The 25842-nt window shown below is 34.4% G+C and overlaps 2 protein-coding genes across 2 annotated transcripts in view; both read left to right on the top strand.

Annotated features, from left to right (window-relative positions):
• Positions 1 to 4541: 4541 nt before the first annotated feature.
• Positions 4542 to 18552, top strand: LOC135694450 (AP-1 complex subunit mu-1). Its single transcript, XM_065213203.2, has 14 exons — positions 4542 to 4697; positions 6870 to 6976; positions 7192 to 7348; positions 8196 to 8263; positions 8868 to 8998; positions 11440 to 11584; positions 12256 to 12382; positions 13380 to 13594; positions 14130 to 14219; positions 15683 to 15751; positions 15918 to 15972; positions 16521 to 16591; positions 17511 to 17586; positions 18317 to 18552. The coding sequence occupies exons 2-14, from the start codon at positions 6935 to 6937 to the stop codon at positions 18337 to 18339; spliced, it is 1269 nt and encodes a 422-aa protein (XP_065069275.1). The 5' UTR covers positions 4542 to 4697; positions 6870 to 6934; the 3' UTR covers positions 18340 to 18552.
• Positions 18553 to 19648: 1096 nt separating this feature from the next.
• LOC135694448 (nuclear pore complex protein Nup155) overlaps positions 19649 to 25842 on the top strand; it is a 38288-nt gene continuing 32094 nt past the window's right edge. The window contains exons 1-7 of the mRNA XM_089109757.1: positions 19649 to 19880; positions 21686 to 21835; positions 22977 to 23073; positions 24061 to 24131; positions 24747 to 24836; positions 25259 to 25410; positions 25661 to 25766. Of these exons, the coding sequence (XP_088965883.1) occupies positions 19718 to 19880; positions 21686 to 21835; positions 22977 to 23073; positions 24061 to 24131; positions 24747 to 24836; positions 25259 to 25410; positions 25661 to 25766 (829 nt within the window). The 5' untranslated portion in view covers positions 19649 to 19717. The remainder of the gene's footprint in view (positions 19881 to 21685; positions 21836 to 22976; positions 23074 to 24060; positions 24132 to 24746; positions 24837 to 25258; positions 25411 to 25660; positions 25767 to 25842) is intronic.

Genomic DNA, 25842 nt, shown 5'->3' with positions numbered 1-25842 from the left:
GAACATCTTATTCATTTGATGTGTTTTTGGATTCGAATTTTTTAGATTTTGAATGCAAATTTCTAGAACAAGGCAGTGGGCGTTTTAAAGTTAAGACCTCTAGTGAAGGATAGACCAAAGACTTCCAGAATAAACTTTTATACTTATCGAGACACAAGCCTCTTGAATTAAATATTAGTTACCATTAATTTTCACCCTATTGATGATTTGAATGGGCAAATCTGATTCGATATTCAACTTCTTCTCATCAGAATTCCTCAATCTTTTTCTCGTTATTTGGAAATTTTGCAAATAACGTCTCCAAAAAGTAATATTTTCAAAAATAATTGTCATCCATCTGTTGGGCATTTAGGCCCCTATCGATGCGGTCAGCTTTGTCTTGTAAAATGAGGCGAAAAATAGTTCTGCGTGCTGTGTTTGTCGACTAGAGATCATTGAGTTTTGGAAATCGTGCTCGTTTGAAAAATCAACAAAATGACCATTAGATGCGCTTATAGCACATGCGTGAATCATAAACTTTTAGTTGCTCTGGGCTCTATATTTTTTTGCCATACAAAATGCTTTGCGGTCATGTGCTTGCGTTTTTTTGATTTGCCTATTTCGATCTACAACTGTGAAAATATTTTCCATCGTGTTCTTTCGGACCTTCATTCTGACGTTTTTAATTCTGAGGAGAGAGTGTCAGACGAAAAATGCTTTTAATATGTTTTAAAAATTTTTGAAAGTTCTGTACTGCCAAAAAAAATTTCACAATAATAAACCAGCTCATTTTCAAACCAGCTAACTTACAGCCTCATTTTCAAAAATTCTTCAATGTTTTTTTTCTTCTTCAATGATTGAAGGCAAGAATTTTAGTCCACTTGGAAATTGTCATAATGTTTTTGCTCACGATACTTATTTTATGACGACATTAAGATAAAAACATTATTAACTGCAAAGATTTTCAAATTTTTTGATAATTCATCCCCACCCTACATGTCAGAGATGTTCTTATCAGTTGGCCAGAGCAGAGTCACTCGAAATTCTAAAAACAAACTGAATCAACCTTTCCAAAAGAAAAACATAGGGCAAAATTGCCTCTCATATCTTGGTCCCAAAATTTGGAACAATCTACCGTAAAAACAAAAATCTGCACAAAGAGCGTCAATAGTTTCAAACACAAAATCAAAAATAAATTCTTGGATGATCTACAAAGTCAAGATGATAGCCATTGCATATTTTATTGAAAACCCAAATTCAGCCAACGAAAAGGTTCTAGTTAACATTTTCCAGAAGTACTTTCTTTCCAAGTTTTGGATACAAACTCCATTGTTCATGAACACGTTTCTTTTTATAACACTTCTGGAGGGACCGTTATAGAAACACGGTTGTATTGACCTTTTTAATGCTATCCCTGCTATTTTTAACCAGGGGTGTTTTTTAGTCTATGTTTTTAACTTTTATCGGCCAAATCACTCATAAGTTTTCAAACATCATTTCCTTGTAAAATCTAAAATACATGCATAAACAATATGAAGAATTGTATCCGGTCTAAAATTATGGTGATAAAACCAAATCTGAGCTTAAAAAGTGGTACAATTTGGTGAAATTGCCACCGTAAGTTGAATTGGTTGATCGTGTAACAAATATGCAGTGAAGAAAATTTTAAAATGTTCATTGCTCATTATGAGAGATTTATTTCTAAAGTTCTTGAATGTGATTTCATGAAAATATCTGTTTTAGAATATATCGATTTTTTACCACATAGCCTATTATAACACCATGAAATGCTGCTAAATATGTAAAAATCGGTTAAAAATGCCAAAAATTGGGTGAAATATGGCCAGCCAAATTTGACGGATAACTATCTTTTGGCTCTGTTCATGACGATGTGACACTGATTTTGTACATTGCAATTCTTATTGATTTGGCAGGCTATGGATCCCAATTAAAAAATTCTAGAAATAGCCTTTTTTGACGTAATCACTTAAGAATTCTGTTGCTCTTCATATTCATTAATGTATTGATATAATAATATCTTTCTCCAAGAAGGTAATATTAGGATGAAGATACCAGCTTAAATTATTATGATTCTTATATAAAATCTGGAAGTTTTGAAAGTTAAGTATAAAACTAATTAAGACCACGTTCCAAATCAGTAAAAAATACGCTAAAAGCTACAATAGTGTCATCAGTAACTTCTTTTAAATATATCCACGAATTAAATAAACTGAATGCATTTTCGTGACAATGAGCCGTCAAAACAAAAATATAGGCTTTCCGCAAAGCTACTCAGCTTTTCGTTCACATAAACAGGTATTCATTGTCAAGACCTTCAAAAGTCTTTTTCTTCAACGATGGGAGAAACAGCAAAAGGTGAAGATGAATCTTTTACATGCAGTTTGAAGTAGAGAAAAAAGTAATTGAAAGAGCGACGGAAGTTGTTTAAGAATTGTTCAAAGAATACGGGGGATTGATAATTTGGTCTACAATGATTCTCGCATAGTTTTTTTTCCTTATACCATAATGCTAAAAAATGCAAGAAAATTGCGGGAAGTGATGATCTTCCAAGATTCTCTTTAAGAAATTTCCAAATTTTAACAATAGTATTGGATAAAGAACAGAAAACCGCCATTACATGAGAGTTGTTTTGCTTACCAAGAAGGTGGGAGGAGGGCAAAGCGAAGCAGCCCCCTTTTGTGGCGCAAACTCTGGACAGAACTTTGAAAGTTGTTCCAAAGGTAAATTTTCGATATAATTTCAGCTCTATTTTCGGAGTTACTGCATAATTCACTGAAGTAAAGACATATTAAAATTACTAGCTAAAAATTTAATGTCGTGAGTGTTAACCTGGGTAACAGAGCCTAAGAAATGAAAGCAAAAAATAATTTATCATCTTCTGTACCTTTCTAATGTTTTTGGCTCTTGTACTAAGAGAGTAGGATGCAATAAAATTCAGTATTCTTTGACAGATGGCATTGAAGGTTAATATCTTGTAGATTATATAATTCAATTCATCATCAATTTTACCCTTTGTTAGAAGAGGCCTATAACTTCTCGTCGAATTTTGAAAGCTATAAACCAGTTAATGAACAATTGCATAGTCAGAATGAAAGCTCTCAGCACGTTCTTGATAAGTTGTTCTTCTGCCCACAGAAAAGACGCAAAATGTGTGGTCCTTGTACATACAGACAAAGGGGTTGAACTCCAGGTAAAATGAATGAATTTTCTTGTTTGGGCTTGGTAAATAACGATGGTTTTCGGGGAAATTGTAGGAAAAGCAACCAACAAAATCATTGCACACAAAAAAATATTGCACTCTCATATACCTTGTGAAAGATCACTTTGGCACAAGCATATAGATATGATATCAGCCTGATGTAATTCTTAGTTGATGAAAATCACTGTTTACCAGTCTATTTTGAATTGTTCGATGCAGTACAGGCAGAGCTATACAAAGGCTTCTTTTTGACAGATCCTAGTTTCAGAGTTATTCTTGACAGGTTGTTTTACTTTTTTCCTTTTTTGGAACTAAAAGCTCAGATAAATGTTTTCACATATCGTAAAAAGCATGACAGGAAAATTATTTTTGTAAATTCAACTTTTATCAGTTAGTCTAGCATATGAAACCTTTGAATTAAGCTCTCAAAACACGATACTGATTCTAGAACATATGTTGAATAAATTATTCTTAAAAAATATAAAGAAAACAAGACATGATACAAGGCTGTATATCTTAAAGGAGTCTAACCTAAACCACGAGAGGCATGAAAAGCTCTTTTGGCCTAGGCTATTTATTTAATATGTTGTGAGTCAAGATGCACGTTGATTGAGGCACGTTGGAACAAGAATAGCTGGCGGAAAATTCTGTTGGGTTTCATTGTACTTATCGGCTAGAAAACATTTGCTAAAAACTTTCGTTATGATAGATGAATGATATACTCTTCCTTGTATGCTGTATGCTAGAAGGGATCATCTTTTTATTTGTTTGGCAATTCTGTATACCTCTTTGGAAAATTCCCTATTTACTTTGGTTATTTGCTCTATCTTCAAGTTATATATGCAAAATTGCCACTTTGAGATAAAGACTTTAGACCAAGTATCATTGGAAGGTGCTTTGCTATTCTGGGGACTGGAAATAATAGGGTGGGTGGAAATTTTCCCAAATATAATTAAAAGGGCATGAATGGCCAGTAGTCCTTTGAATCTGGAATAGAAGAAGTATATACAAGACAATGGTTTCTTAGAAAAGAACAAATCATTTCAGAATATTAATTTCTAAATAATATGTCACTCTTTCTTTCTTTCTATTCTTTTCCTTACGCATCCATGCGCTTTGTTGTATACAACTTGCAATGCAATTTCTCAAAAATGGGAAGCGGGGGATCTAGAACACGGCTGTCATGGGTGAACTTTTTTCGAATTAACAAGCGGAGGAAAGAGACATTGATTCTAGATTCGAGAGTAACTGTTTTTCGAACCACTTATTTCATAGTCAATAGAAAGATTATTTCATAGTCTTTTTCTATTGACTAAGCTTATTCCAACTGGCGACTTATTAGCCTCCCTATTTGCTGCGAAGGAGACAACGAAACAAGGAAACAAGGGAATTTGCTGCTTTATTGATCTGATTCTCGGCTGAAAAGGGAAGAGACATTGGTATGCCGCAAATGCAGCCAGTATTTGATGACAAAAGAGGGAATAAATAGACATAGATGGTAATAATCATTTTTATCACCTTAAGTAGCTATTTGGTGCTAGCTTTTGCATAATATTGTGATGCCCTATCGAGAGATTCACCCGCAAATTAACCTGGTACCATGGTTATCATGTGCAGGCCTAGCCTTGCTTTTAGATAGTTGTATCCTTCCACGCAATTGATTTTGTTTTGCTTTTTTGGCAATGTATTGATAAAGGAATTCAAGAATGGCTTATTTAAGAAATTATTCATATGTGCACCAGAAAGACACCAAAACCATTAATACATTGTAATAAAGTTGTGTCGAAAACCCAATGTTAAGAAAATTGGTTATACCTATCTGAATATGGTTTTCATTGATCATTTGTTAAAATGTCGCCAAGTTGCAATCACATTACATGGAGAAACAAGATTTATGTACAACGCTCTTTTCAAGACAATATGATCTAAATACCCAGAAGTTTTACATGAAAAAGGTTGTTATAATTTCTCTAGTATGGCAAACGTTTACCATCATACTGTAAAATTCTGATTTTAGCCCCCCACCCTCAAAGTATTTTCCCTCTGATCTAAGTCCCCCATTCATTGGATGTAAACTTGCTTCCAATTGTTAGCCCCTCTAAATATAAGCCCAGGGCCTATTTTTGAATAAAGATTTGAATGCACCATTTTATCCCTCCAACACAAATCATGCCATTACTGTTATGTTCCATAATGTTGCTTGCTTTTTTAGCTCTGAAATGCTGTAATCTATTTTTACAAGATAATGATTTACTTATAAGTAAATACACAATGTCTCTAACTGAAATTTAAACAAATATCGCCAGTGCATGTACATCAGGGAATATAATGTACATGCACCAGTGATGGACACTTGGGGGCAGGGGGATTGCCCTTCCAATACTTTAGAGGACAATGCTATTTTGTTCTAAACAATGGGAAAATAGGACATCATCTTATTAATACAATAGGGTTGCCCCGCCAATATTTGACCAAGTGTTTACCCCTGACATGCACTGTATTGGTCTCTCATCGCAGCCCTGTTTTCTTATGAAGAGCCACAGGATATCAAATAGCAATCCTCATTGTTACCTAAACCATGTTTGGGTGCTGAAATTTTCAATTAACTGTTCAATCATTTTTAGAAGAGTGATCTAGCTTAGCCTATCAATTTATGTATATATCAGGTTTAAAGCTGATCTTTACTCAAAGTCGTTATACTTTCTAAAATAAATTCAAGTATTTACTTATTTTAAATCATGGCTTCTATTCAAGGGCTATTTCTATTTACTTTTAAACCACTGCATTAGTTTTGAATCTGTTTTAGTTATGATTTGCTATAGACAAGACAGAATTGACTGAACAATTGACTGAAAGACGGTATGATAGATATGTGTGAATAAAGAAAAGGCCACAAAGCTGGCTGCTTGATAGACTCTGATAGAATTCTTGCGGCAAAAAAAACAACTAAAATGTAGTAAATAAGGAACACCGCAATGCACAGAGAATAAACAACAACAAACACACCGAAAGCAGTTATGGCTAATTTTTGGTCCCTGCATACAGGGCTTCATCAGATCAAAAGTGAAACCTGTATGCCAGGGCATGTGGACATGAAATTTTAGGCAACCACTATTTTTTTGGAAAGAAAATAGTATTTTGTTCTCTAAAATCAACAATTAAAAGTACATACAATGACTTATTCAAATGCTGTTGTTTTTGAGCAAGTTAACTTTGTTGTTTGTGAAATTTTGAGTAAACTGGCTAGACAGGATGCTTAGTGCAAAGTTACTTTACAGAGCAACAGAGGAATTTTTTCAATCTTCCTCTGATTATATGATACAGACCTGTCCATATGACTCTTAACAGGGGTGCAGTAAAGAACTCTCCTAGTTATTTCCAAGTGAGCTATTTGTAGTTAAATGGAAAACATTGATTTCAAGGAGAACAACTTGCTTTTTAGGACAATTTAGGAGAGCTATCTAGAGCTCCCCTCCAGCATTTAAGGAGAGCCTGGAGGGAAGCAAGAGCTCTGTCAAAATTTGACTTTTAGATGAATCAATTCAAGCAGGCTAATGCTACTATTTCCCTGCTCTTCTAATTCTAAGGCAGGACGTTTACAAGTATTGTTATGATTAAAGTTCTTATTTTAGTATGACATTTTTTAGTATGAGAAATTTCTTACTTGCAGACTGAGATCACTTTATTGTGCCACAAAGTCTACTAAGAAAGACCATTCAATAATTTTTTATCAAGATGTCTATGTCTGCAGTGTATGTCCTTGACCTAAAGGGAAAGGTAGGCTATGAGATTTTCATTTATTTAACTTGGTGAAATATTCATCCCTGTAAGTTGCAGTTCATTGATAGCATCCTTCACTGTGCTCAAAGTATAGAAGAATATAGATTTTTAAGATATTTTACCAATTCTTAAGTATTTTTCCAGGATTATTTTAGCTGTTATTTGTATCAAAAGTGCTCCTTCAGTAAGAAAACTCGATTTTTATTTTTTAGAATCTTATATCCCGTAATTACCGTGGAGACATTGATTTTGGTATAATTGAAAAGTTTTTGCCACTTGTCCTGGAAAGAGAAGAAGAAGAGGCAACGTCTCCAATTATTGTTCATGGAGATGTTACATTTGTGTATATTAAAAATAATAACCTATATAGTATCCTTTCATAGTTGTGTATCACAAAGCAAGTATTGAGGACTTTCAGTTGTCAAGTTTTTTTTCAAGTTTGGCTTTTGTGATCATTTGTTTATCAACTTTAAAACCCCCTATGTTTATTTGATTAGGTTCCATTATCTGAGAAGGATAATTAAAATAGACATGAATAGAGAAAGGGCAGCAGGGGAAATTCTGTGCAGCTCCTTTTTTGATTTTTCAACACAAGAAAAACAATTGTTGTTTGGTTACCCATGTTTAAGATAAGGAGTGACAGACACTAAAAGATAAAGTGATCACTCCTTTTCTTAAGTTTTGTGAGACAAAGAGCAATTGGTTAGCTGCAATCTGTGAGTTCCTAGCTCTTTTGCTGATTACAAACTTGGTTAGCCTTGAATGCAATAATTTGCACTTGCGCTTGCAAAAAGCATCCCATTATTATTAATGGAGTTTCCCTTCTGCCTTTTTTACTATTCTGTGATACAGAATCCAATTTTATAAAACATGTATATATTAGTATATTTTTTATGACAATGCTTCAAAAAAACCTAAATACCATGCTTTAACAATTTTGCAATATCTTAGCAGCATGCATTACCAATTTGGAGGCAATTCTCCAAAATGGTATTCATCAGAAATTATCTTTGTGAAACTATATCCATAAAACTATGTGAGGAATTATTTTTAAAATTATTAATAAAGTGTCCAAGCATGTAAATGATTATGTTTTCACCCTTTTTTAACCCTTTACGTGTCATTCATCTGATTAGAAGAGTTTAATAATAATAGTTTGCCTTTCAGCCCTGCTCTTTATCAATTCAATGTTTTGGTTTCCTTAACTTTTTGTTAGTTGTTGCCACAACAAAGACAAATGCTAATGTTGCCCTGATTTTTGTCTTTCTGCATAGGTTAGTTCAGGTGAGTTTCAAAATTTGTCATTTATCACTAATTTTAAAGCATTCCTAGTCAATAAATTATATTGAGACAGAATGTTAGTGAGTGATTAAACCAAGGTAAGACTGGACCCTGAAACAAAAACACTTTACGCTGTTGCTCAACCAACTGAGTTTTCTAGTCACTGTTTCAAACCAAGCTTAAAGCTGTGCCACTCCAACAGACTGACCTTCATGTCATGACACACACTCGTGTTCTCTTTTTCTTGTATATTATCTTTAATCCTGTTCTGCACTCAATGAATGAACTAACTTTTGTTTTTCAGGATGTTTTTGAAAAACCTTTGGGTGGGAGGGGGGATGGAGTAATCAGATCGATTTCCATTTTCGTTCTTTCAAGATAACCCCGTTACGAAGAATGCTGCTTAAGAAAGCTGCTTTTGCGAATATTTCGAAATACGTACAAAATGCTAAAAAGGCATTTCCAACATTTACCGAGAGTCTGAAGGACGTGGTCCAGAAATTCGTTTATTCACCCCCATTTTTCAGGCTGGCGACGCCCCTGAGAAAATTTGATCATTATTTTCTTTGCTGCATGCTCGGTTATCTCATTCAAAATTTTTGCACAGGTGTTTGTAGACTACTTTCGAGAACTAGAAGAGGAAAGTATCAGAGACAACTTTGTTTTGATTTATGAGTTGATGGACGAGCTTATGGACTTTGGCTATCCCCAAAGCACAGAGACCAAGATCTTACAAGAGTATGTGTAAAAGTTGTAAATTCCTTTCATTTTACTTCAAGTACTTTTTGTGTGTGGCAGCTTGTTTCTGTCCAGTGGCGTAGCGTCCGGGTATTCAGGGTATTCAGTGAATACCCTGAGATTTCTCAGAAAAAATATTAATACGACGTATAATTGTAATAAGTGAAAAATATTTTTGGGCTATTGATTCTAGTTGAATTCGTTACCTTCGATATTCTACATTTTGTATAAGTACAAAATATCACGAAATTGATGGAAACGATAACGCTGCGAAGCATAGAGAAGCTGGGAGATCTTTGAAGCTAATTTTGAAGATTGAGCTACTTCATGTTGAATGGAGATCGGTCATGAATACGCAGTGAATACCCTAGAAGGTACTTTCACCAATCAAAATGCTCCTTTCCATGAATAATATTTACCGTTAATCAGCTAAAACAATGGTTCTGTACGCTGAGAAATATGCAGCGTACAGCCTCAAAGTTGGTTCAAAATAGTCTCGTTTTGAGATCGATATAAACAGTTAATGGACGTCTGAGCCGTTGGAGTGATGGAGCTTCATGAAAAACAGTAAATATGACTTAATTCAAAAACTATTGCAATGTCCGTATTACTGTTTAATAATCATTCTCTCATTTGACCCCTAATCTTAACCTACCAAAAGCAAAGTGGAAAAGAAAGGTAGGCTTCTGCATAATACTACACTGACTCAGATCTGTGCCCTCTTGAAATGCCAATTTTGTTATTGCTTGTCAATCAGGGATGCTCCTGTTTGCATTATGTGATAGAATTAAAGTGAATGCAGATAGGCCTGGATAATATCCTTATAGTTGCCTGGTGCATTCAGTTATATTGTTGCCCTATTTTGTTTGCATTATTCGAGCACATTCATTTGCATTATTGTGCAGTCTCATCTCATTACCTTCGATACTCTCAAACATTAATTTGTATCGAAAATATCACTATTAGGTCATGAAGAAAAAAGTCTTTACTGCATACCACAAACCATTTATAACTCGTGTAATGCTCTATGTGAATAATTTCGAAACTTTCGAAAGCCCTTTTGTATTAAGGTATCAAGAGTAGGTGTTTACAGTTACTTCCTCTTTACATCAGTGCAAATTTCAGACGATTCAACAACAACTTTTGGGACTTATTTCGACCAGTAAAATGTTACTGACTTTCAATGATATGTTTTGATGTGAATTACTTTTGATGAAATGGTTAGTGGTAATTTGATGCAATTTATGAGTTCGAAGAGTATATTTGCGTTGGGTTCTTCAGCAAAGTAACGTTTTCATCATAGTAATGCCCTGACAGTGCAGTACTTGCAAATGATCCAAAAAGAAAATTAGATAAAATTTCAATAGCTAGTCCTTTTAATCTTCCTATTATCCCCTTATTTTCATCAAGCCCCATTGAGCCACACCCTGCCCCATCCTTTTGTTAAATAGAGAATACCCAGTTGAAAAAGTCACGCTACGCCACTGTTTCTGTCTTGAATTGATTTCTTCTGATTGAACTTTGAGTTTATTCATCATGAGAAATTTGAAAGATCGATTTTTAACAATTTTTTTCATCTGGCAAGAAAACGAATGTATTAAATGTAGCTTTCAATATCTTAGAACGATGCTAATATGTTTTCGTATCTTAGTAATTTTTGAACAAATTGGGCAGAGGACGAAACATCAGCACTAAATAGTAATGCTGACTGTGATTTGTATAACTTTCATCATTAAGATAATGTTTTATATTTGTGAATTTTGTTTATTTGCTGCATCGCACTTTTGTGTATAGAACAGGGCGGTTTTAAGTTGCAACTTAGTTTCACGCTCAATGCTATCAACAGCCAACAGATGTACAAAACTGCCCATGGCTCAGGCTACACTACCACCTGCGTAGGCTACATTGCCAATTGCGTAGGCTACACTGCCAACTGCGTAGGCTACATTGCCAATTGCGTAGGCTACACTGCCAACTGCGTAGGCTACACTGCCAACTGCGTAGGCTACACTGTCAACTGCATCGGCTACGCTGCCAACTGCGTAGGCTACACTGCCAACTGCGTAGGCTACACTGCCAATTGCGTCGGCTACACTGCCAACTGCATAGGCTACACTGCCAATTGCGTAGGCTACACTGCCAACTGCGTGGGCTACATTGCCAACTGCATAGGTTACACTGCCAATTGCGTAGGCTACACTGCCAACTGCGTAGGCTACACTACCTACCGTATTTCCTCTAATGAACGCCGGCCTCTATTGAACGCCGCACCCAAAATTTGGAGTTCGTAATAAACGCCGCGGCGTTCTTTAAAGGAAATACGGTGTGCATCACAGACCACTAGATAGCATGTTAGACCTATAAAATAGTGTTTTCTGTCACCTACCTAAATACATAATGTATAGCAGACAACATTTACTTTTAACATTCTGTTGTTTTAGATATATTACACAGCAAGGCCAGAAACTAGAAGCTGCGCCCAAACCACCACCGGCTCTAACTAATGCAGTCTCCTGGAGATCAGAATCAATCAAGTATCGAAAGAATGAAGTTTTTTTGGATGTTATCGAATCTGTCAACTTGCTCGTATGTCTGACAATTTTCTTCCTTTTTACTTACATTTCTTCGACTTTAAATGTTTTATTGAATTCCTTTTTGTTAGTTAATCACAGCTTCTTTTTCAGTCGTTGTGAACATTGAGGTTTCTGACAAACGTCTCATGTTTTTATGTTGGACGACTTGGCTTGTGCTGTTTCCCATGTTGCTTTTCACAACGTCAGGCACTGAAAGAAAATTGTTTGCTGCGAGTTAAAAGCAATCTGTCTCGTTGTGGATTGGTTAACGAGAACAATAGCTGGAACAATAGCCTAAACACGATTCTGGCGCTCCGCCATATTTTTTACAATGCGATAAATTAAAGAGGGACTGGAAACAATAAAAAATCCCTTTGTTTTTATAATCAATCAACGTCGTGACAGATTGCCTTTAAATGCATTTGTTTACTTTGCTCATCGACCAAACGCCATAGTAACAAAAACAATTAAGAAGAATTAAAGCAGAAGAGTCCCTCTTTTTTGTTTGAATTTTGCTTTCTACTGATAATATTAATAATAATAATAATAATATTGTAATAATTTATCAATATTTATACTGTTTTGCTTGGTCAGCTAAGGACAGCTGCTGGAAAACAAGGACCTGTGTCCAGCGTAGTTCACTTGGTTAAGATCGTCATTCAAAACTTTGCTCTCTTAATTTAGGTTGGTGTTTCTGGAAATGTATTAAAGAGTGAAATTGTTGGTTCCGTTAAAATGAAGTGTTACCTGTCCGGTATGCCAGAGTTGAGGCTCGGTTTAAATGATAAAGTACTGTTTGAAAACACTGGAAGTAAGTATTTTAAGATGGTTACATAAACAATATTTTTCTTGCCTATTATCGTAAAGACACACGACGGATGTAGAGCCAAATTGTTCTTTAGTTGTTGAGACGTTCAGGGATACTTGCTCGCATGAACCCCAACCGCAGCACCGGGCAAGAGCTTTCGAAAAAGCTAGGGTTTATTTCAGAAGCAATTGTACCCTCCATTTCTTCGAATTTTTTTAAAAAATTTGCAGTAAATTACATCGGGTCTCTTTCACCTTCCCATCATCAAAACACAAAACACACAACAACAATAGAACCGCTTGATGCTACCTTTCCCAGAATGCATTGCGCGCAAGGTCTAAACTACGTCATAAGGTAAATCGGCTATTGCTCACATGATGTCATCCGCTGCCAAACAATCATACTGAAGTTGCTTTGTATTCCTAAACGAGATTTGAAAAATTTTTCAACTCGTGAAACTATTTCAGATCCGATTGTTAGCTATTGTATAACTAACAAGTTATTGTCTAGCGTTGATTGATTAAAGAGAACAAAACAAAAAGTACAGAAGCAATCACTTGCAATTTTTCACAACCGACCATCGTTGTCTGTCTTTTTTGGCCCGCCTAGGCAATTTTATATCCGTCGTGTGCCTTTGATCATGCAACAGGATCGTAGAAGCGCTTAGCTCAACATTTATGTTTCCTTTTTATGTACCGGTGAGAATGCCAAAAAATCCTTTATTTTGATTTGAAATATGCCTCCCTCTGTTACATGCCCCCTCGTTTGTAAGCCGCCTTTTTTACTCCCTTTTCTTCTAGAGGGCTCTTTAGAGTTTTTGCCGTGAATTTCTTCAGTTCATTTGATTAACATAAATTTTTAATCTTCATTCCAAAGGAAACTGTTATTAGAAAGTAGAATTCTAAGATAATATTTGCCTTGGCTTTATGACATGAAAAAGGAAACCATGCAAGTCTGGCTTTGAAAAAGGATGTGATTTTGAAATCTCTGTTATTTTAAGGATCAAAAAGCAAGTCCGTGGAGCTTGAGGATGTTAAGTTCCACCAATGTGTGCGACTGTCAAGGTTCGAAAACGACCGCACTATATCCTTTATTCCCCCTGATGGTGAATTCGAGCTAATGGGTTACAGGCTTAGTACTCACGTGAAGCCATTGATCTGGATTGAGTCCGTCATTGAGAGGCACCCACATAGTAGAGTAGAGTACATGATCAAGGTAATGCTACCGTCTATTGTCGCTATCAGTTTTGCTATTGAAGAATCTATATGCTTTTAAAGCCTTATATTATCTGACCTAAGTAACGGCAATCTACAACTACCCCCGTCTGAACCTTCAAACAGTATTGTTTTACTGCAGAGTAGGTGCAAGGTGAGGGGAAAACAAGCCTACATCATTTGTATGCTATTCACATTTATTATCGGCATGGTTTCTTAGGGCTGGGGTTTGCAGCATTTTTAGGGGGAGGGTTGCCATTGGAAACAAAAAGGATAGTGGCTATTTTTATAGACTCTAGTAATGACACAGATATTGCTAAAGAACCGCGTATTTCTGTTTTAAATTCATCTATGATGGTTTCAAACGTTTTAATTATAAACCTTTCTTTGACGTTTAGTACTTTTGGTAGTTAAGGTGCATGGTTTGTTCTTACTTATCATTAAGGGTCCCAGTTATAAACTACAAGATTTTATGATAACTTCAGCTTAACCATTAATGACAATTCTAATCCTGACATTCGTTTATTCTGTAACAGGCAAAAAGTCAGTTTAAGAAACGGTCGACTGCAAACAATGTCGAAATTGTTATCCCTGTCCCAGATGATGCCGACTGCCCCAAGTTCAAGGTTTGCTTTCTTGCAATTTTATTAGTTTTATTGTATCCAAAATAGAGCTGCCAGAATTGTAACTAGCAGCCCATACGATGCGTCTGCTGCTCCGATAATTCAGAATCTTGGCTGGTTAACCATCAGAAATCTTGTAAGAAAGGAGACAGCCACGCTAACTTACAAATCTCTAAATATGCTTGCACCAGACTACTTGAGAAAATTGATCGAAAAATGTTCGAATGATAGAGAACGGTTTCTGCGTTCATCAGAAATGATCTTAAGATACTGCTGCTAAAAGCGATAAATGGACAAAAGGCTTTTTCTTATCGCGGTCCAAAACTGCGGAACAGTCTAGAAAGGGCTACCAAATTGGCCCCCTCACTGAAAACCTTCAAAGAACAACTATAGTCGGGGACAACTTTTATTTCATCTTTACGTTCACTTTTTATAGCCTTAGTATTATTAAATATTGTAAATTAGGTTTGATTGGTAAATTTCTTTTGTTATTAGTATTATAACATAGTTATTAGCTCTTATTTTAATCTTTTAAACAGGTCAGGTTGAAAAACATATGTATGAACCTTTAACCTGTATAAATATTATCAAATGAAATGAAAATGTATAAATGGGTAGCTTGGAGATTTTTATAGCCAGTTGTTGGTTGAAAAAGGCCAGTCAGAAACGTGATCAAATGATTGCCAAGGTTGCCTAATCAGTGCTGCTTGCCTAATGGAGTTCGATGGTGAAGGCGAACGCCTTCTGATATATGAACAGTTTATGGACGTAATGCGATCAACATAGATTCCAATTAAATTTGAGATCCAAAGGCGCGGTCAAGTTCAAGAAATGGTCAACCAACGGGCCTAGATATATGTAAAAGTTTCTGTTTACTCGCCTGATGTATAAACAGATGCCGTATAAACGTACTTTATTTCATATAAGCAGAACTGTATATGCTGTGGTGTATAGGACTGAGTTGCTACTTCGGGTTTCTTGCTTAATGCAGTCATGAGTCAACTGGCTAGTTACACTCACGAGTCGTATTTATATGCATTGACACTACTAGATCATGCTAGTAATAATTGGTTACGAAACAAGGTGCACGTGAACACTTAAAGGTAGAGGTAAAGACTATTTCCGTATTTTATCGAACGTTGGGGAATACGCTGTTGGGGACGCATCTTCCGGAGTCACCGCATTGTGTTGTAGGGTGGCTACTTTCCACGCCGCTTTTTACCTCCCTAGTCAACTATTATGTGAGCACTACAATATCCCATAACACTCTATACATTTTGCTTTGTTTTGCATTCAGCATTTTTAAGACGACAGGTCATATTTGCTGTTTGGCAACTTCAATGAAACAGATTAGCTTTTTTTGTAAGCTTTAAAGATTTTACCTCATTTATTCGCTTGGCACTCATAAGAGACCATATCGTCGTTTAATGTGCACCATGTAATCATCGAGACTCTACTTCTTTTAGACTACCATTGGGAATGTCAAATATGCTCCTGAGCAGTCATCGGTTATTTGGACAATCAAGTCATTCCAGGTACACCTGTAGTATTAGAAGAGTGTCTATGCCAATTTTCTGATAAACCTTACTTTTAGTTACATAAACGCTATTGTATTATTTCACATTTAACATTAGGTACTTAGGTGCTACAATATGGAATCGTTATTTCGATTTTTCCAGTACAATATTCGGTTATTTTCAGGGTGGAAAGGAGTACTTAATGAGAGCACACTTCGGACTGCCAAGTGTCCTTTCAGGTAAATTTTTTTATAGCATTTCAAGTATTGCCAAAGGAGGTCTACATTTCAATGTATTGTTCTAAGTGTTTTATAATTCAAACTATTTTACCACATGATATGAATCTCAATATTCTGTTCAAAATCCATTCAAACTTATATCCTATATGGTATGAAGTTATGAACTTATGTCTAAACGAGAATACCATAATTTGCTCCAAGTAGTATAAAATTTAAACATCTATTCAAAATGGTAAAAACTTGAAACTTTGTCCCAAATAGCATGAAACGCAAATCTTTGTCAAAAAATAGTGTGAAATGTCATTATAATAAAACATCTATCTAATACGTTATCAAATTCAAGCCTTTGTCATGCCTGGTAAAAATTTTTACGTTTTATCCAAAAAAGTATGAATTTCAAATAATTATCCCAAGTGCTATAGAACTCAAGGGAATATATGTTTCCTAATGATGACTGATGTGATGAAAATACAGGTATTTTTGTGTTTTTATTCTTGATTTACATTAGTTACATAACAATGATTTGTGCATATCCTTCATTTATTCAGAGGAATCTGAAGGTCGTCCGCCCATTTCAGTCAAGTTTGAAATCCCATACTTCACTGTTTCTGGTATTCAAGTAAGTTTTACTGCAGTTAAAAGATTTTTTTTATCCCTGCGTCTGCCACACGCAGCGTGAAAGTCTTAGTAATGCAATTTTTTTTTAAGATTTCTCATATTTTTGAAAAAAGATTTAAGCAGTTTACATTTGAGTGGGAATTTTGTACCGCTCGCCAGGTGTTGTTATTTTCTGTTTTCAAAATTCCATTTGGATGTTTAATTTTTTATGCATTGAAAGTTAAATTCTTGATGATATCTGTTTGATGTTAGAACTTGTAATGGCCTTTAATTATAAATTGAAATCAATGAAGTTGTGCGTGTTGTACGTCCAAAATGGAAGATTAACTATATAGAGCGTAGTAGGAAATACGAATTTCTACGTCTTATTCCTACTACGTTCGATTCTACTCTTCTATTCTCTTCTTAACCGTTTCTCCTTCTATTCTTTTTACCTGATGAAGAGTTATGCTCGAAACGTCGTACTAAATATTCATTTCTTGTACAAAGTCGTTTTTTATTTTATCAAATCTTGTTACTTTAATGGTAACCCTACATCGCTGTGTATACAATGAGATGTGTCTTTAAGAACACGAGCAAATTAACGTAAAGCTAGTAGGTATAAAAGACTTCATAAAGGTGGCAAAACGTTGCAAGCCCATTGCTTTCATCTGTCCTTTTGCGTATCTACATAGATATCAAAATAAAGTTAATATAAATCATGATAATGTAAAGTTTAAAAAATGGTGATATTTGTAAGATATATTGTTCAACTTGGTACTTCAATTCTTGCAGTATCTTTACCAATATATTTTTTGTTTATTTATCTGCTTTCTTTGTTGTTCAAACAGTGACCTCATGGGGCATGTTATTTTTGTATTTTGTCCCATTTTCAATATTAAATGCCTTACTAAATTTTCTTTTTCTGAATTATCGCTCAGGTTAGATATCTGAAGATTATTGAAAAAAGTGGTTACCAGGCCCTGCCTTGGGTACGGTATATTACCCAGAATGGAGGTTCGTAATTTAGGTTATAATCTCAATATGTAACTGAATTTTGTTTTTTCATTACAATTATTTTGCAAATATTGGAGGTACACTTACGTGACAAAAGTATTAGAACGATCACCTCAAAGCAAATGTGGTTAACCCTTTGCTCAAAGAACATCATAAAAATTGGTGGAACATAACGAGATTGCTGGTTGAGATCTTCAATTGCAATTTCACTCAATTGTAAAAATAAAGATATATTTAATAGATTGTAAAAATGGACTCTTTTAGACAATCATAATTTGCTTTATTTCATATTTTGCCTGATGACCTCCAGGAATCTGGCAGCCGCCATTTGCACTGGAACTCACTGAATTAATTTTGCAACGAAATATCTTCGGATACAGCGGGAAATCTCAAGAAAATTCCAAAATGCTAGTTTTGGAGCCGCCATTTTGTTACTCGTCGTCCTAATACTTTTGTCATGCAAGTGTATCGTAGACCTTTTGGTCTAAAGTGTATTTTCTTGCTGCGGTACTTGAACGTTTGTTTGTAAATGAATTGCTTATTATCATCAGCCATGATATGTCAATTTTGCTTTTTTCTGATGGAAACATGTTTCCCTGCTGCTTAACTAATTATTTTATTTCTAAACATCATATTAATGTTTAAATGGCAGCAAATACATTGATACTTTTGTCAAACCTCTCCGTGTGAAAAAGTTCCTTCTTCTCTCATGATTATTTTTTGTCTACAGAATACACTCTCAGAACTTTATAATGAGGGAACTGAGGAAAGCTACAATTCCGAAATATTGCCACGAAGGATCGAAATTATGAAAGATCTTATACCGGAAATGATGAACAAACATTTATTAATTGTCAATTCTCAATTGATGGATTTTGATTCTGTAGCTTTGGATTAAAAATAAGTGGATTATTTCTGTAGATGCCATGTATAACTGTGTCGACAGACGATTTCAATCTTTTGGTACTTGTGTGAATTTTGTCTCTTGCTTCTAATCTGGAAACCTATTTTTAATTTTTATATATATATACGCCAATTTAACTTACAGTCACATTTTGAAAAGCTCTTCAATTTTTTTGACAAAATTTTTGACCGCAGATTTGGATCAAGAGCAAGGGTTTTGGTCTACTAGCAAGTTTTCATTATGTTTTTGCTCACGATATTGATTTTATAACGACATAAAGATAAAACTTTTATACGGAATTTGGTCGTGATTGGTGACTAAAGGGGTAAAGTTTCACATGGTTTCACCCAGAATGATTTTTGCGGTCAAAATTCCCTTACATGTTTTCAAGCTTCATTTCTATCCGAAAAGGTATCTGGCTGAAAAGAATGACAATAAAGCTGAATCTGAAATTTGAGTAATTTTTAGAACGAGACCATAAGTTGAATTGGTGTGTTGGACAATGCAATTTGCCAGCTATTCTTTTTAAATTTCACTATTTAGCTGTCTGCCTCAATCAAATTGACATTTATCTTTTCACAACTTGAGACAGACAATTAAGAAAAATAAAGCATGTTGAGTTCCGTAACTGCAAAAACCTGTTACTTTGTCATAAAACTGAAAAAATTTTTCAATCAGCTGTTACTATCTTAAGATCTTGAAAACAAGGGTTATTTAGAGTGGACGGAGTAACGAGATCTTAAGAATATGACTTATATTAAAATAAAAAATATGGGGGAAATTCCCCACAATCTAAAATGACTAATATTGATATAAAGCAGATTATAGCGACCCATTCATCTTTTCATTTTTATATAGGCACATATTGCATGCTTGGAAAGTGAAAATTTCCCAGAAATTAGGCCTACCTGAAATTCAAATTAGGCCTACCTAAACCCATAATTTTATTTTGAAAACTCTGTATTACGGTAGTATGAAGTTTCCTTGCAAAATAGCGGTAAAAGAAATCCTCGCACAATCACACTATCTGATAACCCCAAAAGACACCCCCCCCCCCCCCCCCAAAAAAAAATTATCGCTTGCGACAATTGTTTCCCGCGGCATAATTTTTTGAAATCCTTTTTGTCACACCCTCGTTTTGGGCGAATTGTCACCTCGATTTCAGGTCTAACGTATGGCGCGAGAAGAGATCACCGATATTCAACGAGGAATTCCGCTGAACTTCAGATGAGCATTTACAGGGGGAAAATGCCAGTTTTAAACGAAACAACTCAAACAGTCAAAACCCCAGATAAATGTCTCAAATCTGCATCCGATGAAGTTGATTCACAACTAGAGAAAGACCGCCAGTACTGGGATTTTGGCACCCAGTTAGGTGTCGGTTCCCACGGTAAGAATCTTATAGGTAGAGATCGATAAACCTTAAGGCATTCAAAGCCACATTTCAATTTTTTTTCATGCTGGCAGAGTTGCACTAGGAAGTTCCGTGCGTTCATTGATTCTTTGTTATGTATGGCAGCTTGATGTATCAACTACAGGGCTGTGCTATCTTCTCAGAATAGTTCAGTTTAGATTACTTTCATTTTATAACATGCAACAACTTTAATAAGTTACTGTTATTTCAAATCAACTTACTGTTAATAAAATAAGATAAGGAATACTTAAAGAAACAGTTAACCATGAAATATGTGAGAAAATTAAAGATTTGTATGGAGGAAAATAAAAGCAAAGGTAGATTGTTTTGTTGTTGTTCCAGGGTCAAGCCAGGTTTGACAACTTGCTGTCCATGCTTCAAGCTGAGCTGGCTTTTTGCACTCACACCTGACCCATTAATTCAATCAACACGGCTGTTACGCCAATTTTTCTTGGGGAAATGAGAACAGCCAATATTTTGCCATTTAACAGACCGCAACTCGCAACTTTTGAAAATTGAGTGCTTTTCAAAATTAAGTACCAAATCACAGATTTATTGCAGAAAATTTCAAATAATTTTGAAACAAAGACCAACCTCTGTTTATTACATTCCATTCATTTGTTGTTTTCTGAATTTTATCAGGTTTTAGGGAAAAATTTTCAAAGAATCACCACTTTCAACGGTTTTTCTGTCTGAGACGACACCCCAAAAATTTATTCTCCTACAAAAGAAGAGTCATTTTGGTATGTTTTTCTAGCAAAATAAACCTGTCTGTGGAAGCGTGAGCTGATTTTTGCCGACCCAGTCGGCCTTAAACTTAATGTTTTCCTAGCGATTCTCAAAGCTGCAAATCTGCTTTGCAGTTTATTTCTCTTCTGCCTCTCTGTTAGGTGCGATGAAAATATCAACTTGAAGGTGAAAAAGTTTAAAAAAAATAGTTCATTATGTACAAAAATATTTCCAATTAGCCTTGTTTGGTTGGCTTCATCAGTGGTACTGATAGACAAATTCTGTTAAAGAATTTAACAGGAAGCCCATTCAGGAAAACAAAAAATTTTTGTTAAAAAATCTTAAAATGTAATTAGAATTCTATTTCAACTTTGTAGGACAGAATTTAATGCTGAGTTCAAAACAAAAAACAACTTCTTTATTGCTTTTTCAAATTTTGAGACTCTTCGATTTACTCCGATGCGGTCAGGGAATGGGCCTATGCTGTCCTGACTTCCACGGTGTAACAGCTGTGAATATCAATCAATTTATGTATATTTTACTAAAGTCATATATATATTTATATTTATTTGAGTGCTGTTGTTCAAAGCTCAAGTGCCTTCACTCACAAATCGAGTTGATGATATGCTGTAGCTTGCAGCTATGCCTAGCCAAAATCATATATACATGTTTTTGCACCTGGGCTGTTGTCATCAGGATATTTATAGTTATTTTTAAGCAAAAATTTCTTGAAACTTTCATACCACCCTGAGGTATTTAGATTCACTGGTTTTGCTGCAATTATGTTTTGTGGGCAAATTGTTTCAAAAGTTGTAGTTTTGTAGGAGATACTTGGATTTGCTTAGACTAGAAATTTTGCAATTGCATTGGCAAAAATTGTTACTTTGTTTGGTGGTTTTGAATAAATTTTGTACCTTCAATTATTCCTTTCATTCCATATTTTGTACAGCAAACGTTAACGTTTAAGAAAAAGAATATGCAGATTCAGAAGTTTGAAATTTCAGTTTTTTTTGTTTAGATGATTAAATTATCAATAAATATTTTATTCACAGGACAAGCAACATTTAGTGGAGTTAATGACTTTGATTATCCAAATGTTCTTGGCATCCAACTGCCTCCACAGAGAAATGCCTTGCATCTGAATTTGTTGCATAGTGTTAAGAGAATTCCTCTCCCTGAAGAATTGTTTGAGCAGTTCAAACGTATCCTTCGTTAAAATTATCAATATATTTTTCATGTTGGTGTTTAGAACATGACAAGATAACATTGTAACACTGTATTTTGTGAATGCAATTATCAGGCAACTTTTTAAAGCATAGTTTCCTCTTTTATGAAGGTGGTGTTAGGAATAGATTCACTTTAAAAGAAGGAAAAATTTTGAAAAATGTAAGCTCTTCACCTGTCACTTAACAGAATGTAAAACATCACATATATACGTGAGATTTTTAGCTAAGAAATGTATAAACTCAGTTGTAGATCAGAATAAACCGATCAGTGTCAATATTGTGTTGATTGGTGAGTCAAATCAACCCTCAAGTTCCTATGGACTACTACCCTTGAATAGTATTTCTCTTGTTATTATTATTATAATTATTATTATTATTATTTTTTTTTCTCATTACTACCATGTAATAGTTTTTATTTTGTAAACACAGGCTAGCCAGTTACAAATTACCTTGTAATAGTGAGATTTGTTATTGTAGTTTTAAAAGGATTTCAAAATGAAAAGTTCCCATTATTATTGGCAGGTTTACAGGCCATAATACTGTTCTACTGTCAATGTGTTTGTGAATAATGTTACAAATTATTAGTTTGAAACAAAGAAACAATTATGAAAAAGTGGTCAGAAATTAATTCTCAGAAAAAATACAGAGCAATCAATACCTATATTGATTGGGGAACAATATTTCATGGTTTATTGGCAAAACTTAGAAGCTGAGCTTAACTGACTGATGAACAGTAATCTAGATTAATGATCATAGCACATTAAGATACTCACTGGTTTAGTATTGAAAAAAGCAATGGCACTACATGTTGAACTCAAAATTGAAGCTTATCTCAATAAATATTGATATGAAAACAAAGCTTTTTAAATTTAATACTTGGATTTTAAAATTATTTCTGAATTTATCTGATACGAAAAGTTTAAACAATGCAACATATGAAAGCTTTGATATTGAGCTTTAAAAAATGGAACCAATAAAATTTGCCACACCAACACATCACCACACCAGATAGAGTATAGATCATCTGCCATCCCAGCTTCGTTATGTTAGATCTTTTTTTCCATTTTTTATTTGAAGCATCAATAATTTTATATATATTGTCTTAACCAAATGAAAGATGTTCAAGCAAATGTTACAATGGGTCTTTTTGCTGAAATAAGCAGAGCATGGCTGGCAATTGATAGTGATATTTATGTTTGGAACTTTGAAGATGGGTAAGTCTTTGTAAAATAATGTCCACTTACCTTTTTTGCTTATCGATTTGTACCGCAGCTATTTGTCAGCTTGACATTTTAAGAGGAGTTGCTTCCATTTTTATTCTTTTTTATGATTTTCATGGTTTCCCATTTCGAAGACAGCATTTTTGTACAAGTTGGATGTGTTTACGGGAATGTAGCTCAGCCAAACCAATAAAAGGTCTAAACCACTCAATTCACAGAACAAATAAATTCATGTCAACATTTTAAATAACTATGAATCCTTCTTTAATCCGTGCAGACTTACTGCTTTATTATGTTGGGATTGTTTTGTCTCAGTCATCAAAGGTGGTGGTGACATAAATAGTATAAATCTTTTCATTCTTTCTTGAGAATATTATAAAAGCACCCTCCCTTAAAATTTTATCTAACTAACCTAAAAAGTGCACATTGGTGCAGTTAAAAGTATCCTTTTGTTTTTAATAGTTATATTTCTGCCACTGCACTCTGCAGGCTCTAATTTCAATCCACAAACTTTGTCCCAAAGCTCACCTTCCTCCCCAGATCCTGTAAACTTTGAAATGCTCTACCCTCTTTTTGCCTCAATGACTTTTATAACCTGTCACTATTCTAACTAGAATCAACAAGATATTTCTTCTTTGATGTTTTTTCCCTCTCTTCCAAATCCCTCCTTTCTTTCCTTGTTAGTGCTAATCTAAAGACTCTGGGGGCTTTCCCAAACATTTATTTAATAACATTCTTCTGTAGTAGCTTGTTAGAGTCAGCTTGGCCTTGTTGCCTCAGCAAATTAGATTAAAATATAGACTAAACTTTTCTATCTTATTAAATCTTTTTCAGATTTACATTTAAAGAAAATGCTAAACTATTTAAGCAATGCCTTTCATACCAAATTGCTTTTTAACCCTCTGGATATTGAATAAAAGTTGCAGTGAGATCCAGTACAATCTGTCTAGCTGATTGTTGCTTGTTCATTTCTTTTTTTAGAACTGATGTGGCATATTTTGATGGCCTTGATGAAGTTATCTTAACTGCAGGACTTATAACTCCAAAGCCAGGTAAGAATAATTTTCAATGTTTTTAAATTTACAGCTCATAACGTTTTAATTGATGATTTCATTAAAAGTTTCTGTACCATTTTAACTATCAAAACACTAAGCTAGGAAGTATATATACCCAGTTTTGGATCAAAAAAGGCAAATTAGAACTGTGAGCACATGAATGTGAAGTTTTCGCGATCAGTGCTGCTTTCTTATTTAAAATGTTACCAGTGAAGTCCTAAGGTGAAAACAAACTCCTTTTCTCTACCCAATAGCAGGTTTTCATGTTTATGTAGATAGATCCCAAAATTGTTGGATAGAACAATGTTCAGGGTCTACCAAAGCTTAAGTATGACAAAAAATGTTTGCTTTTTTCAAAGCCTTTTTTAAATTTTGTGCCATGAAAAGACTATTTACATATTTTAACTGTGTGTTGAATTAAAAGTAGATGTAATTAGCTATTTTTATGCAATGCAATCAGCCAGCAAATGCAGTGTGATTTTGTTCTGTTTTGGATTCTAGAAGGGAATGAAGCAGTATTTGGTAAGCAATCTGAAACTCTAGAAAATGTCCCATTCTCAGAACACATAATTTTGTATATATCCTTTTTTAATTATTTTCTTCTCTTTTTAGGTGTTTTCCAGGAACACATAAAATTTTTGCTTTGCATTGCAACACCTTTCAGCATCGTTGTTCTTGGAGTAAGCTTCTCTGAGGAAAAAGGTATACAGAAAAGTCATCATATCTCATAAAAAATTTTTATGTTGAGTTGCTTTCTTTTTTAACATGATATTTTATTTAGTTTTTAATTTCAAGGCTAGAAAATAATGCATTCCTTTTTTTAGCATAAGACTGCTCCTCTTCTCAAATTTCTCTACCAATCTTTTTAAGAACAAATCCTGTAAATGCCGCTTTGTGCTAGCTGAAGTTAAAATAAGTCTTCAAAAATCATTCTTCAGGTCTCCAAGATTTCTGTTAGCAAAATTTTGATGTGATTTTAAAGCATTCAAGTTAAATTTAATTTTTTTGCTGAAATGATAGTCCTCATGATGTAATTGAATTAAATGGGAAGAATTGAGAGCTCATAGAAGTCCTGTTCTCTAGATAAAAATAATGCAATTTTGTAAATTTGTTTCACTTTAAAGATGGCAAAGTTTATGGAGAAATGCATTTACAACCTCAGCCATTGTTTACTGTCCCAACGGATAATGTGTTTATGACCTCAACTGCTGGATTGTGGAATGGGCGAATATTTCTCAGTGGGGCAGATGGATGTTTGTATGAGCTGGCATATCAGGTACTTATAGAATTAGTTTCAGATACTTCCTAAAGTGATTAGATAGTTGGCCTTTTGCTTTCAATTGTTGTTTGTAGATTCATCTGTTGTCAAATGATGGCCTCCTCGTACATTAAAATACCCCAAAAAAGTATTCTTTCCAAAAGCAATTAGATAGTTGATGATGGTTATCATGACCTCATCCAGTGACATTGAATGGAACTCTTGATGCTGATTTTTATGCCAATTCATTATAATTTTTTTCTTTAAGGCACAGAGTAGCTGGTTCAGACAGAAGTGCTCTAAGATAAACCACACAGCAAGCTGGATGTCAATTCTTGTCCCATCTTTTGTGTCCAAAGCTTTTACAAGTGAAGGTTTGTATTGGGCTAAACATAAAAATATAGCAGTTTGTCTAAGATTTAGGCTGATTTCAGAATGGTTTTCACTTCA

Source organism: Rhopilema esculentum, chromosome 8, assembly GCF_057945365.1.
Source record: "Rhopilema esculentum isolate cy_ngs chromosome 8, ASM5794536v1, whole genome shotgun sequence".
NCBI lineage: Eukaryota > Metazoa > Cnidaria > Scyphozoa > Rhizostomeae > Rhizostomatidae > Rhopilema > Rhopilema esculentum.
This window is presented reverse-complemented; position numbering and strand designations above follow the sequence as displayed.

Coding starts and splice junctions, on each gene's coding strand:
- LOC135694450 (XM_065213203.2), top strand. CDS start 6,935: ATGTCTATGTCTGCAGTGTATGTCCTTGACCTAAAGGGAAAG. Junction 8,999..11,439: donor GAGACCAAGATCTTACAAGA/GTATGTGTAAAA, acceptor CTGTTGTTTTAG/ATATATTACACAGCAAGGCC. Junction 16,592..17,510: donor TCACTGTTTCTGGTATTCAA/GTAAGTTTTACT, acceptor ATTATCGCTCAG/GTTAGATATCTGAAGATTAT.